Raw genomic sequence first — 15,875 nt, 5'->3', positions numbered from 1 at the left:
CCACTCCTTATTCATCCTGAAAATCTGTGTCAAATGTATTTTTATTGTTTTCAAAGCCTTTTTATTTGTCAATGTCATATCATGGTGAAGACAGCCTTTTGCGTTTCAAACTGGAGGTTATATTGTTTCTGTTTTTGATACTGTATATTAACAGTTGAACCTGAAACTGCAACTTTGATGTAAAATCAGACTGATTACAATATGTTGCTACTTAAGCAATGAATCTAGCTTTTGGAAAAACAAACAAACTTGGTCTGCCCAAGATGCATGTATTCAGCCTGCTATGCTTAAACCATTCCATTTAAGGAAAGATGGGCATGGTCAATTAAAAACATAGAGCACACATTGTAAGTATTGTAAGATTTTATTTTGAAATGAGCTTATGGAAAGCAGCAGAATGGCGGCGGAGGGGGGGTCATTTTAACATGACAGAATGCAAAAAATCCATGCTGGCTATAGCAAAGTTTTGGCTTTAGTCTTGAGCCCTATATTCTGCCCCTGAGTTTTTCATTTCAGTGCTGTGTGATTCAGGAAATGGCTGAGCTCAGCTTGCTGGTTCCTCTTCTCCTCGGTGCCTGTTGATTTCTAATTACAATCTTTTGGTTAATGTTACTCCAAAAACTTCATTTATATTTGAAAGCCCTCAAGGAACATTCCCCTCCCCCTTTCTTCAGGCTTATGGATGGGTTCTGCTTGCTTTCTTCTTAATACTTTCCACCCTTGACTACCTACATCATAATTGATGTATTAAAAATTCATTTTCGTGCTTCCAATAAGTTTTGAATTCCTTCACTTTGAGTAGCCGAGATGGAACAAAGAAATGGTGAGTGTGATCTTAAAATGCCTTTCAGGCGGAATGACCCACAAAACTTCCAGAACTTGAGATATTTGCATGTAAAAACAGCAAACAATACCAAACCAGAACTCCTAAAATATCCCCACCGCTACCGCAAGCTTCACGCACCTTCACATACCTTGACCTTTCTCAACTTTTTCAGGAAGACCATGATAGGTTGGAGATTACATTCTCTAATAGCAAGCTCATGTGGTGAGTACCGATACAAAAAGAGGTAAAATGGGGCCACTGGGAAATATGGAGGAGGTACTGGGACAACCCTAAAGTTTGAAAAAGTACAAAAAATGGGTTTTTTAAATGCCAAATGTGGCCAATGTCCCCCTCCCCCCTAAGCAGCTTAATGAGAATTGAGCAAGCGCAGTAGTCATATGCTGCTAATATAAGTGCTTTTATATGTATTGATGACTGTCCAGTATCTTTATCTACTGTTATTAATATAACTGCATTTGATATCGTTGTATTTTATCTCATTTTAATGTACGTCGCCTAGAGTGGCTAATTGCCAGATAGGCGACAAACAAATTAAATATTATTATTATTAGTCATAGAATGTTAAGTGTCAGCTGGAAAAGAGAAATGAAAAACTGAGGTGGGGGAATGGAATGGAACTGCTGGATAAGGGGATGGCTGGCAGGCTGGCTGGCACCCTGGACAAATATTACAACATTTTGCTGCATGACCCGCTTGTTTATCTATTTCCCTGCTCTTTAGTTAAGAAATGCTCCCCGAGTGACTTACAGATCACTTACAGAAACACAGACCCTGACTGCAGGTTTACAATCTAAAGAGAAATGACATGAAAGGAAAATGGATTGGGAGGGACGAGGAAAGAAACAAAGCCAGGGTACAAGTTTTTACTGACAAGTTCTTCTAATGACCAGCTGAGGTGGAAATGTTGAAGGGGAGGAGGTGTCAAAGGCTGTTGGTCTCTAGCTGCACTGATGGAGTTGCCCTGATCCCCTTGCTTCCTTCCTCAGTTGTAGCCTGATGTCATTCATGACTACTGCCAAGAGACAGCAAAATAATTTAATTGGCTTATGAAAGGAAAGGTATGGAGGTAATGAATTTTAACCCTCCTGCAAATAAACAAAGAGGAATAGTCACCTGATTCTTAATCAAAGGCTGGCAGTCCAGATCTCTTGGGTGAAGATGATCAGAAGTTGAGCTATCCTATTTAAGAGAAATCTCTGCTGGTAGTCCAAGGGTTGCTAGCCATTTCAGGCCTTTTGGGATTTTTGAGTGAGTGCTGTGGGGGCCACTCCTTCTGGTCACTTTTCTCACTCCCCCCCGCCCTGGATCAGCTCAGCTCTCCCTGAGAGACAGAAAGTGTGTGCATATATACACACACACTTCAGGTTTCCAATCTGGATAAAAGTTGGATCCAGTAGAATTAAGCTGAACCCTGAAAAGCACAAAGAGGAAATGGGAAAGAGTGTGGTTCTTCCAACTTCCTCCTTCAGCTTTATGTGCTTTGCAAGGGAGAAAAAGTAAACCACACTCACTATGATAACCAAGGGGGCAGTGAGTAGGAGAGCTTAGAAGCTTTGTGGGCACCAGGAGAAGACCTTAGAGGGAGCCACTGCACCCACAGGTGCCACGTTGGCAACTCCTGCTGTAGTCAGAGGCTACTAGTAAAGGCATCACCTTGCAAAACATTTCCCTTATTCTCCAGGTTCCATTCTTCTGGCACTACCAATGCATCTCCCTCGAGAGGTCCTTGCATGATCCTCACACAAAAATAAAATAAGAAAGCCTCCTGAGTTGCTGGAACATATTCTTATGCGGGAATCATAAACATCACAACAGAATCTCTGCAATTAGTTGCTAAACGTGCAGCACCAACTATACACAAAGCATTGACAGATTACCATTTCAACAGCATCTAGCAGATCTCAAAGTAATCACCAAAATGCTGCTTCTCTTGCATAGAGCACAAGGATGTAATTTTCCTTTTGAGATGCAAGTATTGAACAAACTGTCCTGCTTTAGACTGTGCCACACGGCACTTGATATAAACACTTCTCTGGAAATAAGAGCCAAATCAGGTATTCTAGCAAGCATCCCTTACAGTGGGGATGGAGGACCATGGTCCAAATGCAGCCCTCCAGGTCACTTTATCTGACCCTCCCCAGGACTCTGAGTGGGGTGTAAATCCAGTTTTCTTATTGATTGGAGGGGTTAAACCAGGTCCTCTAGCCACGCAAAGAATCCTGTTGGATGATAACTGTCTCTTCCCATATATCAGGAGTGGGGAAACATTCTAGCCCAGCCAGCCAGATCTTTTTCTCCCCTCCACCCCATGGATCAACTGTGACAGGTGGGTGGTCCTGCTCACCTGTCAAAGTCGGCCTGCAGGAGTGGGGGCCTGCTTTGCCAGCACATTCCCTGCAGGAAACATGCAACATTCAGCAGAACTGAACCCTAACATAACCCAGGGACATCAGCTGATTGACAGGTTGGTGTGTTTGGAGGGAAATGGTCTTGTGGGTCAAAATATACCCTCTGGCAGGCCAAGACTGGCCCCTGGGCCAGAGGTGCCCCACCTTGACATATATGATCATGGGTTATCTCAGTGGCTCTTAATGACTTAAAAGCCAATAAATTCATGTTGCTTCTTTTTCCCCCCTTCAGGGTACCCTTGGGTGCCATGGGATGGCAAACTCCCAGGTGTCCATCTGAGGACAGATGCTACTGCAGCAGCAGCAACATGCAAAATATTAACTGAAGTGATAAAGCAGGAAACGCAGCAGTGCTTGAATGTCACATCAGCCCAGGTTAATTCCATCTGGAACAGAGCTTTAAAAGCTCAGGAACAGGCAGATGATTTCCCCCCACTGCCGGCTTTTCCCTCCAGTTCTGCAACACTATCACATATTACATGCTTCCCTACAAGATCTTCATAAATGAATACAGGTCAAACCTAGATAATGTTTAGGTTCTCTGTGAATGTCAGTATCGGCTGATGATCTTATGTGTCTTTTTGCCCCCTTCAGCACATCAAATATTATATTATTATAGTAATTATAAATATATTATATATTTTGCATTACACTTCCAAGTGTTCAAAGAATGTACATCATCTCCTTGTAACCCTTACACAAAGAGGGAGCTGACATAGTACCCTCTAGAAGTACTCGACTCCCATCAGCCCTGAGCTCCAATTCCCAGAGTTCTCCAGCAAGAGCAATTGATTGTTAAATCACTCTGGGAACTGGAGCATTTGAGGTGAATAGATGGCTCCTAACAATACTCAGCATCCTTAACAAACTAGAGTTCCCAGGGTGTAAGCTAATGGTATGATACTGCTTTAAATGTATAAGGCAGATGGCTCCTTAAATGTATGGTGTGTGTGCAGCCTTAATAGTTGTTTGGCTCACCCCTCACAGTTTTTTCTTTTTTAAAAAAGTACATCTGAAAAACATGGGATTCCCACAAGCCTGCTGGTACCCCCCTCTTATGCAAGCAGTGTGCTATTTTGGTTACATAACGATCCACACTCAGAGAATGAGTTAGCTATATGGTATCCTGGGTGCGTAAGCCATCTTGAACTAGGTCCTATAGATACTTAGGCAGTTAAGACGCATTCTAAGAATGACAAAGGGAGGCTTGATTTGAGAATGCAGCTCCAGAGTGTTCCTGGCTGTGTATATGGACCACTCACAGCTTTGAACTGAACACTAACTTTGACCATTATTGCAGAGCTGCATTTAAGTGGAGACAATGGATATTAGGTTAACGTGCAGAATAGGTTTGTTGAGCACAACAGCAGCCCCAAAGAAGCAAACTGTGTTAAGACAGATCAATAGAAAACAAGTGGGAATTAAGTTTTAACCAGAAGGTTGTAGAGCAGAAGAGACAAAAAGGCTTAGCAAGCAACACTGTTATCTTTTCTGCGCCAGGTCAAGACTTTCCTCTTCTCTCAGGCATTTTAGCATGTATTTTTAAATTGTTTTTAATTTTTTTTAATAGTGTTTTAAAATTTGTATATTTTAATTGCTGTAAACCGCCCAGAGAGCTTCGGCCATGGGGTGGTATATAAATGTAATAAACAAATAAATAAATAAAACCCAACAAAGAGAGGCTGTTTTGAGAAACAATGGAAAAATTGTGTGGAGCCTCCAATGTCTGTAAGCCAGCCAGAGCCAGTAACTTACCATACAATCTCAGTGGATGATTTCAAAGGAATCAATGCCCTTAGAAATTGGAAGACATCAAGATTTCTTCCAAAGCAACTGCAGTACAATCTTCTCCTTCTCCTCCTCCATCTTCTTCTTTTGTACACACAGAACAGGTTTTCAAAGCAAACAATTAAAATAAATAAAAATCACAACCCCCCCCCTGCAAAGTTAATGCAAGATCACAGCGAAGTTTCACGCAGCCCTTTCTATATTCTACAATGAGGGATGGGGTTGTTTTAAGGCCACTGTGAGAAGGTCAGCCTTTCCCAACCTGTGTCTTCCAGATGTTCTGAACTACAATTCCTGTCAGCCCCAGCCAGGTTGCAGAAGGCTGGTGCACGAGGAGAACTGTATCTCTTTAGTTAAAGGCTTGCACTAGGGTGACCCCTGACAGTCACTGTCTCTCAGCCTAACCTACCTCAAAGGGTTGTTGTGAGGATAAAATCAGGAGGAGGAGAGCCATGGTTGTACACCACCTTTAGCGCCTTAGAGGAAAGGTGGTATATAAATGTAATAATAAATAAATAATAAAAAGTATTTACTATTAAGGAAATGTTATCAATGACTGAAAATTTAGCAACAATGTTGATAACCTTCTTAATAGACTGGTCTGTTTGTGTTAAAAATAATGAAATATAATACATTTAAAACCTGTCCTTGCTGCACATTAATCACATATATTGTTTTCAGTGTCCAACCTCTGCATAATCTTACTCGGATAATCTTCCACTGCAGTCTACTGTTTGTACAGATGGCTTCTCCTTTTGATTCCAGATTACCTGCACAGCATCAAAGACTCCGCTTCAAGCATCAAAATAAACAGTAGGGTTATGTTTTCAAACTTTCATGTGCTGTGTTCAAATAAAAATGGAATGGCAATGCTTCTTTGATGTGCTGAGTTTCAAAATATTTCCCAGTTAAAAATAAATCTTGCTGAGTCACTTGTTTTGTCACAGACTGTTAAGAAGAGGCTGGATGGCTACCTGTCAGGGATTCTGTAGCAGCTGGTCTCCTGCATCAGCGGGAGGTTGCACTTGATAATCTTAGAGGGCATTTCCATCTCTATTTTAGTCAAATTAACTGATTGTTCTCTACATCTCTGCATATCAGTCTAGAATAATTGTTCGAAGAAAACATATAACTTTCTTTCTTTTAAATGGTGCCACTAACAGGTATTATCTTAGAAGTGCCATTCCTTCCTGAGTGAGGAATGGATGAAGAGGGAATACTTTTTCTAAGATGGTGCCAAGATGGTGTTCAATCAAGACAATACGTATTGTCTGCAACAATAGCTATGCAAATCGAAGTCCTCTTTTTTGGTAACACGTTTCTCTTCTCTGGGCAATTTGCAAGTGGCCACTGGAGCTCATTTCTGTGTTAAGCATCTGCCTACCCTTGATAATACTTTCAGTACAAACTTATCTATCTATCTATCTATCTATCTATCTATCTATCTATCTATCTATCTATCTATCTATCTAATCTCCCGCCCTGCCTCCTGAAGCAGCTCACGGTGGCAAGCAAAACAATTTAACAACAACAAAAGCATCCTAGAATACCATTTAAAACATCAAAACAGTTACAATTAAAACATTCTAAAAAACAGTTGCAGATAAAAACATGACTCCATTTCCCAGAATGCTCGTCTCCTCGACCTTACCTTCAGAGAGATAGGAAAAGGATAGAGCTACGCACCACTGCAGCCAAGCTGAACACTTCCCGTCTTCAGTTGAACTACTCTATCAGGCACTCCGTACCCCTCAGTTTCTGTGTCAGCTAGTTTCTAGGAGGAAGGGCGGGGTATGTCTCTGACTTTTTAGTAATTACTGTTATACTTTGTTTGATTCTGTACTAATGAATTATTTTACTTTGTTCACCGCTCTGAATTTGGATTTTCTGAACTAGAGCGGGATATAAATCTGTAAATAAATAAATAAAAAATAAATAAATTTAATAAATAAAATAGCTATTATAAGAGCGACTGTTGAAGAATTGGTGCTTGAGGTTGCTTCCCCCCCTTCCCTCCCTGTTCATTTTCCTTGTGTCTTTTTTTTTTTTTTTTAAGATGGTAAGCCTGCAAGCAGGGACTGTCTTGCCTGAATTGATTGTATTCACTCTGATATAATTGATTGATCCACTCTGGAAGTCTTTTTGGCTGAACAGTAGCTTATATACATGCTCTAAATAAATACTGTAAATAGCTTCTCATGCCAAAGGATGTACAAAATGGGTCACCATAGAAATGAAAGGTCTAGAGCTCTCAGAAATTTCGGTCAAGTTCAGTGTCCTGTTTTAATTTCAGACTATATGTCCTAACCTCTCTTTCACCCCCCTTCCCACCTCTGTTCTTTTTTTCTGGAACCTGGAGAGGGGAAGACTACATTTCCCACAAGACAATGCGCCCTCGCCTCTCTAAGAAGGCGTGCACCCAGATGTTTCTAAATACCACATTTCCCACAAGGTTTTGCCATTTCCCTCCTGCTTGTTAAATGTATTTTTGTTCCGCTTCCAAGACGAGTTCCACAAGGAGCTATAAAAATAATTAAGCGTAAAGACATAAAGATTGTTTTTTAAAAAATCAATCCTATCAGGGCAGCCAAGGGGGCGAACTACGCCTCCCACAATGCATCTCTTTCTCTCGTCCTGTCCGTTTGCCTCGCGAGACTTGAGGGACGGAGACGCTTGAAGGGGCGTTGCGAAAGAGGGCGGAGAAATCTCGAGGCGAGACCCGGAAGCGCTTTCGGGAGTCGGGCCTGGCGAGGGGACGGAGGCCGAGCCCGCAGAGAAGACCGATATGGCCGAGACTGACCCCAAGACCGTGCAAGACCTCACCGCTGTGGTGAGGCAGAAGGGCAGCCGCGGGGGATGCCGGAAGCGGGAAAGGGGGGAAGGGGCGGTTGCTATGGAGACCGGCGGAGGGCCCTTCCGTGGGGGAGAGGGTTGCCGTGGAGACGAGGGAAGCAGGGGCGGGCGGTGGGGGTTACCGTGGAGACGAGGGCAGGAGAAGGAAGATGGGGGGGCTGAATGCCATGGAGACACGAAGGGGGGGGGCTCTCTGGTTGCTATGGAGACTGGGGTGGTGCTGGGATATGGGGGACCCTATGCAGATCTTGTGGGCTTTGCTATTCTACGTGGTTTATTATTATTATCTTGATAGTGCTTTTTTGCACTAATATTAGTGCTTTTTTGGTAAAAAAAATGAGGTGCAGGTACTCAGACCTTGATAAAGTGCTGTGGGTGCCAGCACACGATTGCCATGCACAGCTAAAAAGAGGTGCTGATCCTCTGGACCAGTGAGTAGTCACCAAAAAAAGCCATTATTATTATTATTCCGTACCAGTCAGTGCTGTAACAGAAAAGGTCGTCTTGTTGTTGTTGAATTTATATCCCTCTCTTCCTCCCCAAGGAACGCAGAAAACAAGTTAACAAGAAAAAGAAAAGCATGCTAAAAACAGCTAAAAGCATCCCCAAACACAATTACAATTAAAAACACTCCAAAACCCAGTTGATAGTATTGTACAACACAGTTATAAACATTTCTTTCATCAATGATCGGGTTGCCAGGAACAGTCCCCTTCTGGTATCAAATTTATTTTAATGATTGAGAGAGAAAGAGAGAGAGAGAAGGGCAGAGCCAGTATGGTGTAATGGTTAGAGTGTTGGGACTTAGGGGACTAGGGTTCAGATGCCCACTTATTCATAAAACTCACCGGGTGACCTTGGGCCAGTCACTGCCTCTCAGCCTAACCTACCTCACAGGGTTGCTGTGTAGATTAAATGAGGAGGGGGAGAACCTTGTATGCCACCTTGAGTTCCATGGAGAAAAGGTGGGATATAAATGTAATATATAAATAAATAAGTGTGTGTGTGTGTAGGGGTATGCACATGTGTGTGTATGATACACACACAAGTACATACAATTATATATTGTGTCTATGTGTATACATACAGTCATTTATATCCTGGTCTTCTCTGTCTCTGTATGTCATGCTCTCTTATATATACACCATATACATACACAGGTATTTACATCCCACCTTTTAGGATACAGATCCTTCAAAGGCAGTTTTCAAGTAACAAAGATACACCGATTAAATGTTAATATTTAAAATAAAAACAATTCATTACAGGGCAGTTGGTGGCAGAAGGCCTGATCTTTAATAGTTCACAATTCTTTCATGGTGCACAAACAAGGGGGGGAAATCCTATTTTGTTTGTAACAGTGAATATTAATAATTCACTTAATTGGTGCTAGCCCTATGCTCTCGTGGGTGCACAAATACAAAAATTCACACTGGGGAAGAGAGATAAAAGTGGTTTCACTACTCTCTCCTGCCTCTCTTAGGAACAAAGGGGAGCCTGTCATTAAGCAGAGTGTGGTGGTGTGCTGAGGGGCAGGGATTAATGATTAAATGGTGGAGGACAGAGTGTGTGTCTATCCTGCCCCTGCTAAGATAGTCCACTGCCATCTTACCAGTGTTGGTAATGCTGTCCTTTTACCAGTGTTGAAGTCAGATCCAACTGCAATCCAAGTCAGCATTTTAATATACAATAGAAGAGAGTTGCTATCTTGTTCACCGTGGGTCGCAAAGCATGTTGGGCTGGCCTTAGAGGGGAATAGAAGCATATTTCAGGATGTATTTTGTATGTCTAATCACTGGAGCCTCATCCTATCAAGAGGAACTGAAACATACATGTTTAATTTTATATGAACAATGATGCTCTGCAGTTTCATAAATTTCAAAGCATTTTTTGTTCAACCTGATCTTCTGCTATTAAGTGGCCGTTAGCCCTGTATGAATGGCAAACTCTGATAAGAGATGGTAGCTTCAAATAACCAACCCGTTACGGCTTCTTTTAATGGATTATAGTCCAAGTATGTTTGAGGGCCTGTATCAGAACCCAGCTTTTGCTTTCAAAAGTTGTGATGGCAAACATTTCACTTGTATTGAACAAAAGGCCTACTATAAGTTAAATACTACCCCAAAGGGGCTAAGAAATTAAACCCCTGTGGCCCAAATGATTCCTGTTTAAAGCAAAACTGTTTTTTTTTCTCATCAGGTGCAGACGCTGCTGCAGCAAATGCAAGACAAGTTTCAAACTATGTCTGACCAGATAATTGGCAGGAATATCCTTTGGGTTTTCTGTCTTACAAATGGAACTCTTTGTGTGATATGCAGAACTGAGGAAACCCATAAATCCTCCAAGCAGCTTGATACACTGAAAGGCGTGTGTGGTTTGTAACTCCTTCCAGGGACGTGACAGTTTCTAAGTATCTTCATAAGACTTTGAGGACCTAAGGAAGGATATAGAGACAGGGCTGCCTTATAGTAGGTAAGATTGTACATCTAGCCTAGTATTGTCTTTCGACAGAACATCAGGAAAAACCTCCCAACTGTTAGAGCCATACGACAATGGAACCAATTACTTAGAGAGTTGGTGGGCTCTCTGACACTGGAGGCATTGAAGAGGTAGTTGGACAGCAGTCGGGAATGCTTTGATTTGGATTCCTGCATTTAGCAGGGGGTTGGACTTGGTGTCCTTATAGGCCCCTTCCAACTCTACTATTCTATGATTCCAGGAGGCAGCTCTTGAGGATTGCAGGAAATGAAAGGCTTTTTCCACTCCTGCTAAAGGTCCCTTGAGCTGGAGATTAACCTTGAGAATTTCTGTGTGAAAAGCAGATGCGCCGTTGTTGAGCTATGAACCCTCAGCACCCATGTAGTTTTTTACAGTGTCCAAAGCACTTCATAAACATGACCTTACAGCAGTTTGGGGAAAATAGGTCAGTATTATTACCATTATTGTCGCCTCTTTGTTGCAGATTGGGTACTAAGGCACTGGAAAGCAGCCTGAGTTCATGGCTGAGGCAAAATTAGGGGAAGGGCCGTGGCTCAGTGGGAGAACATCTGCTTTGAATGCAGAAGGTCCCAGGTTCAATCCCTGGCATCTCCAGGTAGAAGTAGGAGAGACTCCTTTCTGTAACCCTGGAGAGCTGCTGCCAGTCAGTGTTGGCAGTACCTAGCTAGTAGAGCAGTTGTCTGACTCGACACAGGGCGGCTTCCTGTGTTCTTATTATTTGAAGTGGGGACTTTCTGATTCACGGTTCAAGTCTGTTAGGTATGGAGCCACCAATGGAGATGGCTTTAAAAGGGGATTAGACAAATTGATGGAGTATGGTGACTAGTCATGATGGTTATTATGCATGCAGGATCAGAGGCACCATGCCTCTGAATACCAGCCACTGGGGAGCATCTGTAAGAAGAGAGGGCTATTGCCCTCATGTCCTGCCTGTGGGGCTCCCAAAGGAATCTAATTGGCCACTGTGGGAAACGGGAAGATGGACTAGAAAGGCCTGATTCAGCAATGTTCTAAATTTATTAGCTTTTCAATAGAGATTGGGCATTTGTTTTTAAATCTGTCGTATTTAAACCATTACGATTAATTTTTTGAGCCTTGGGGTTAGGGCTCATTTACGTAGGTCACACCCACACCATACATTTTAAATACTATTATATCAGTATAAATAGCTGGTATAGCACAGTGGGGAGGAGACTGGGAGTCCAGAGTCTGTGAGTTCAAATCCCTGCTCGTGTCTCCTGGGTGTCAAGGGCCAGCTAAAGAGCACCCCCCAGTGAGTGGTTCAGGGGTGATGTGTCCTGCCACCTGTGCAGCCGTGGGCAAGCTGCATAGTCCGAAGGAGCCCAGTTGCCCCCCAGCTGGCAGTTGTGGACAAGGAGTTGTGGCCCTAGCCAGCTGGGGAGGACTAGCCTCAAAGGGAAGCAACGGGAAACCCCCTCTGAATACTGCTTACCATGAAATTCCTACGCATAGGGTCGTCATAAGTCGGGATCGACTTGAAGGAAGTCCATATCAGTATAACAGTCATAGAGAATCCTGGGAAGCGTAGCTTGTTAAGGGTACTGACTTCACAGAGACACAATTCCCACTGTTCTTAACAAGCTGCTGTTCCCAGGATTCTCCCCTTAGCTGGTATAATAGTGCTTTAAACATGATGGGGCTGCGACCATCGTTACAAGAGCACCAGGGTCCAGGCTTTCCAAGGATCAGAAGGCTTGTATTTCTTCAGTCTGTTTTCTTTAATTCGGATTCACTCGATGACATGAGCTGTCGTATTGATGACCTGGAGAAGAACATAGCTGATCTCATGACCCAAGCTGGAGTGGAGGAGCTGGAGGGCGAGAGCAAGGCGCCTGCCACCAAAACTTCATGTGAGGACTGCTTTGAGACTGTGTGATGTGTGCTGACCAGAATAGCCACTCTCGGAGGCAGTATGCTTCCAAATGCCAGTTGCTGGAAACCGGGGGGTGGGTGGGTGGGCAGGGGGAGAGACTGCTGCTGCACTCGGGTTCTGCTTGCTGGCTCCCTTTGGGGCATCTGGTTAGCCACTATAAGAACAGGTTGCTGGACTAGATGAGCCTGTGGCCTGATCCAGCAGCCAGGCTATTCCTATGTTCTTTCCTCCAATAAGCTCAAGCTGACATACATGGTTCTCCCTCTCCATTTATTGTCACAACTTCCTTATGAGGTAGGATAAAGTAAGAGGGAGTGAATGAACCAAGGTCACCCAGTGAACGTCATGGCCGAATTGGGTTTTGAACCTGGGTCTCCCCAGTCCTAATCTTTACACTCTATCCACAAAACCATTTTTTAGTTAAAAATGAGTTAGGCTTTCTTAATGTTGCTCATGAACATTTTTGAACTTCTCTGGCAGCACTCTGTTAATAAATGTGTCTTACTTGTTTTTTCCTTCACAGCTTGCCAATAATCCATGATGGGTGCTGGAAAAAAACCTTTTTCAAGCCTACAGGGATTTCAAGACAGCATCTTTTTCCCAACTACTAATGTGTAAAAGCATTTTTCTACGGCTGTAGAACTTGCATTCTTAATGTACGTTGTATAGCTAGATTTGGAACAATTTCTATTCTGATTTCTTGTGTATTTGTGGGTTTCACACCCTTTTTTGAATTAACACCTTCTATAAACTTCAGTTATTTAAACAGAATTTGATGGCATTATAGAATTTGATAAGAGCTGAACTAAAAGCTACTGACATGAGTGGATTTTTGTGAGGTCGCACTTTTTAAAAAAATTCCTTTTACTTGTTGCCTTTTTGTAATTCTTTTCACTGACGTGGCTAAAGACTTTTTATGTCTGCACAACAAATTTGTCATCTGTTTGTGAGGCGCTTCTGTGGTGACGAGTGCAAGAACGAAAACATAGTGTTCTAAAATCTGTTGTACTCGTACGTTACCCTGTTAGTAATAGGCTTAATACAACAAGCAATCTGCTCCAGGAAATTAAGACTGCATGAGGCATAACTCTTCTTTTTAGGGTTTTTTTTTTTAAATCATTAGTCAGTGCACTTCGTGATTTCAACCTGTGATTTTGGACAAATGATATATCAAGGTCATATTTCAAGAAACTGCAGGCACTGCTGTCCCGGGGAAGGAATTATGCAGTTGGGAGATACCCCTTTTGAAAGCCAGTTTATTATACCTGTTTGGACCTATTATAATACAGGTGGGGTGGGGAAAACCACTTTATTTTAGGCATGGGTAACCTTACCCTTTCAGATGATGATGTTGGTTTACAACTCTTATTGTTCCTGACTGTTGGCTGGCTGGGACTGATGGAAGTTGGGAACCTCAGTGGCATCCAGAGGGCCACAAATCTTCCTATATCATGTGTATAAGCCTCCCTGTACAACTTAGTGGTCACTGAAAAGCAATCCAAGCACAAGACGCCAGTTTTTCAGCCATGTCTTCAATGACTGTGTTAAAAACCTGCATCTGGGGTCTACCATTATTTGGCTGCAATCCTATGTGCTCTTACAGGGGAGTAAGCCCACAAACACACTTAGTTTTACTGCAGATTTAAGCATACAAAGTATACTGTGTCTAGAGCTGTTTTGAGTAGACTTGTTACGGAGGCAGAACGATTAAGAGTCTTGTGTATGGAATTTCTTAAACTCTGCACCATTAGTCTGTCCTGCAGGGAAATTAAGTGTTCCATGCAGACTGCTTGGTTTGCGTTAGAAGTGGATTTGGGCATTAAGCTGCCACGCATAGACGTTAGCAAAGCAATTCTTCCTTCTAAAATCAGAGAGAAGTGTCACTGGAACACAACAGTATGTCTTCCTAGCCCCCCTTCTTCCCAAATTTGATTGGGATGAAGAATCCAACATGGATCAGTGAGGATCCTTTGGTGGGCCTACCTGGGTTTTGGCTTTGTGGACAAAAGACCGCCCTACCTGCTTTAGGATCTTGTCCTTCCCTGCATTTTCAACACACCCGCCTTTCAGGTGCCTTGTGCCCACCAACACGATTCCGCTGTACACTTTTATAATCTCTGGTCAACAGACCTTGCTGTTGATTGATCCCAGAGAATGCAGAAAAGGAGGCACAGCCTTTTGCTACAAGTAGGTTTGATTCTAGCAAAAGGTAGTTGTAAATTGCAACCCTGTGCAGCATACTGTGAAGCAAATTGTAATTGCCTGGCCAGGGGGCGGGGTACCCAGTGAAAATGTGTTTCCTTAAGCCAGGGGTGGGGAACCTGCAGCTCTCCTCATGTTGCCTGGACTACATTTCCCATCATTCCTGACCATTGGCTATTGTCTGGGGCTGATGGGCATCCGGAGTCCCACAACATCTGGAGGGCCAGGATTCTTAAAACAGTGCAATCCTATACAAACTTAGAAGGAAGGCCCACTGTGTTCAGTGGGGCTTACTCCCTAGTAAGTGCATGAGGATTGCAGCTTACATTGCATGGGACATTTTGTGGCAGCTCATGGTTTGTACAGTATCATAAAGTCTCATACATGGTTCCTTTGGCCACAGTGAATCTTAGCTGCTGATATTGAAAATGCCCTCACGAAAGGACTGTCCCCATGACAGACCATGTTATATGGCAGTTGCTATTGCAGTTTAGTGTCACTCTAGCACTCTGGCTTACATGTGAAAGGGCTCTGCAAGACTGATGCAAACTAAGTGGAATCTCACCTACATAGGTGTAGCGGGAAGAACCGCAACCAGTCCTTAAGAGGGCCATCCTCACTGTCTGCATCCACTGATGAGAACAGCTGTAGGGGGATTTGTGGAAAGCATTGGGAATACTTTTACTTATTTTTCCCACCAGTAGAATTCCTTTATTCAATTTCAGCAGGAGCTGAACATTTGTTAAAACTCCCCAAGAAATAAGGAGAGGAAGACAAGGTTGTCTGAGGTTATAACAGTTGTGTGAATAGCTGGAAATTTCATTAACCCCCACCTTGTCTGAAAGACATACAAGATCTTTCCCTCCCCACCCATCAGCCATTGTGCTTTATCCATTCATGGCACTCCTAGAACATCTCACGACTCGTGATACGCGGAGCATCGTTACTCAAGGTGTCAATGAAGTCATCGTAAGCTGTATTAAGAAAGCAAAGGGAGATTGTAAAAAATGTATCATGTACCACCAGCGTTAAGACTTTTCAGGCTTGTTGTTAAAACTGTCTTAATAAATATTCTGAAATGGCTCTAAAATAAAGAGTTGATCTGTATGTAGAACATGCACTTCAAGGGTCTTGAAAGTGTCTCTGATGAATAATACTAGGTTGGAAGTACTTCTTGCAGTACATAATTATTCCACCAAGAGGTCTAGGGGTGGCCAAGAGGACAGATGAATTTTAAAAGGGGAATAAGACACATATATAAGGTCTCGCAACAGCTTTTGGGTTTCCTGAGGGCATCTGATTAGACACTGTGGGAAGCAAGATGCCTTTGATCTGATAGCTAAATGGAACCTCCATGGCTGGAGGCACTATACCTCTTAACAGC

The 15,875-nt window shown here is 42.9% G+C and overlaps 1 protein-coding gene and 1 non-coding gene across 2 annotated transcripts; both read left to right on the top strand.

Moving 5' to 3' along the window:
* The first annotated feature begins 7,697 nt into the window (after positions 1-7,697).
* Positions 7,698-15,628, top strand: HSBP1 (heat shock factor binding protein 1). The gene is made up of 4 exons (XM_061594258.1): positions 7,698-7,873; positions 10,096-10,162; positions 12,150-12,266; positions 12,813-15,628. The coding sequence occupies exons 1-4, from the start codon at positions 7,829-7,831 to the stop codon at positions 12,821-12,823; spliced, it is 240 nt and encodes a 79-aa protein (XP_061450242.1). The 5' UTR covers positions 7,698-7,828; the 3' UTR covers positions 12,824-15,628.
* Positions 10,921-10,989, top strand: TRNAS-UGA (transfer RNA serine (anticodon UGA)). Its single transcript has one exon. It is a non-coding gene; the product is annotated as a tRNA-Ser (tRNA).
* Positions 15,629-15,875: the final 247 nt, after the last annotated feature.

This window comes from Rhineura floridana, chromosome 13, assembly GCF_030035675.1.
Source record: "Rhineura floridana isolate rRhiFlo1 chromosome 13, rRhiFlo1.hap2, whole genome shotgun sequence".
Taxonomy (NCBI): Eukaryota; Metazoa; Chordata; class Lepidosauria; order Squamata; family Rhineuridae; genus Rhineura; species Rhineura floridana.
The sequence above is the reverse complement of the archived record's forward strand: the minus strand, read 5'-3'. Positions and strand labels throughout refer to the sequence as shown.

Coding starts and splice junctions, on each gene's coding strand:
- HSBP1 (XM_061594258.1), top strand. CDS start 7,829: ATGGCCGAGACTGACCCCAAGACCGTGCAAGACCTCACCGCTGTG. Junction 7,874..10,095: donor TGCAAGACCTCACCGCTGTG/GTGAGGCAGAAG, acceptor TTTTCTCATCAG/GTGCAGACGCTGCTGCAGCA. Junction 10,163..12,149: donor TGACCAGATAATTGGCAGGA/ATATCCTTTGGG, acceptor ATTCGGATTCAC/TCGATGACATGAGCTGTCGT.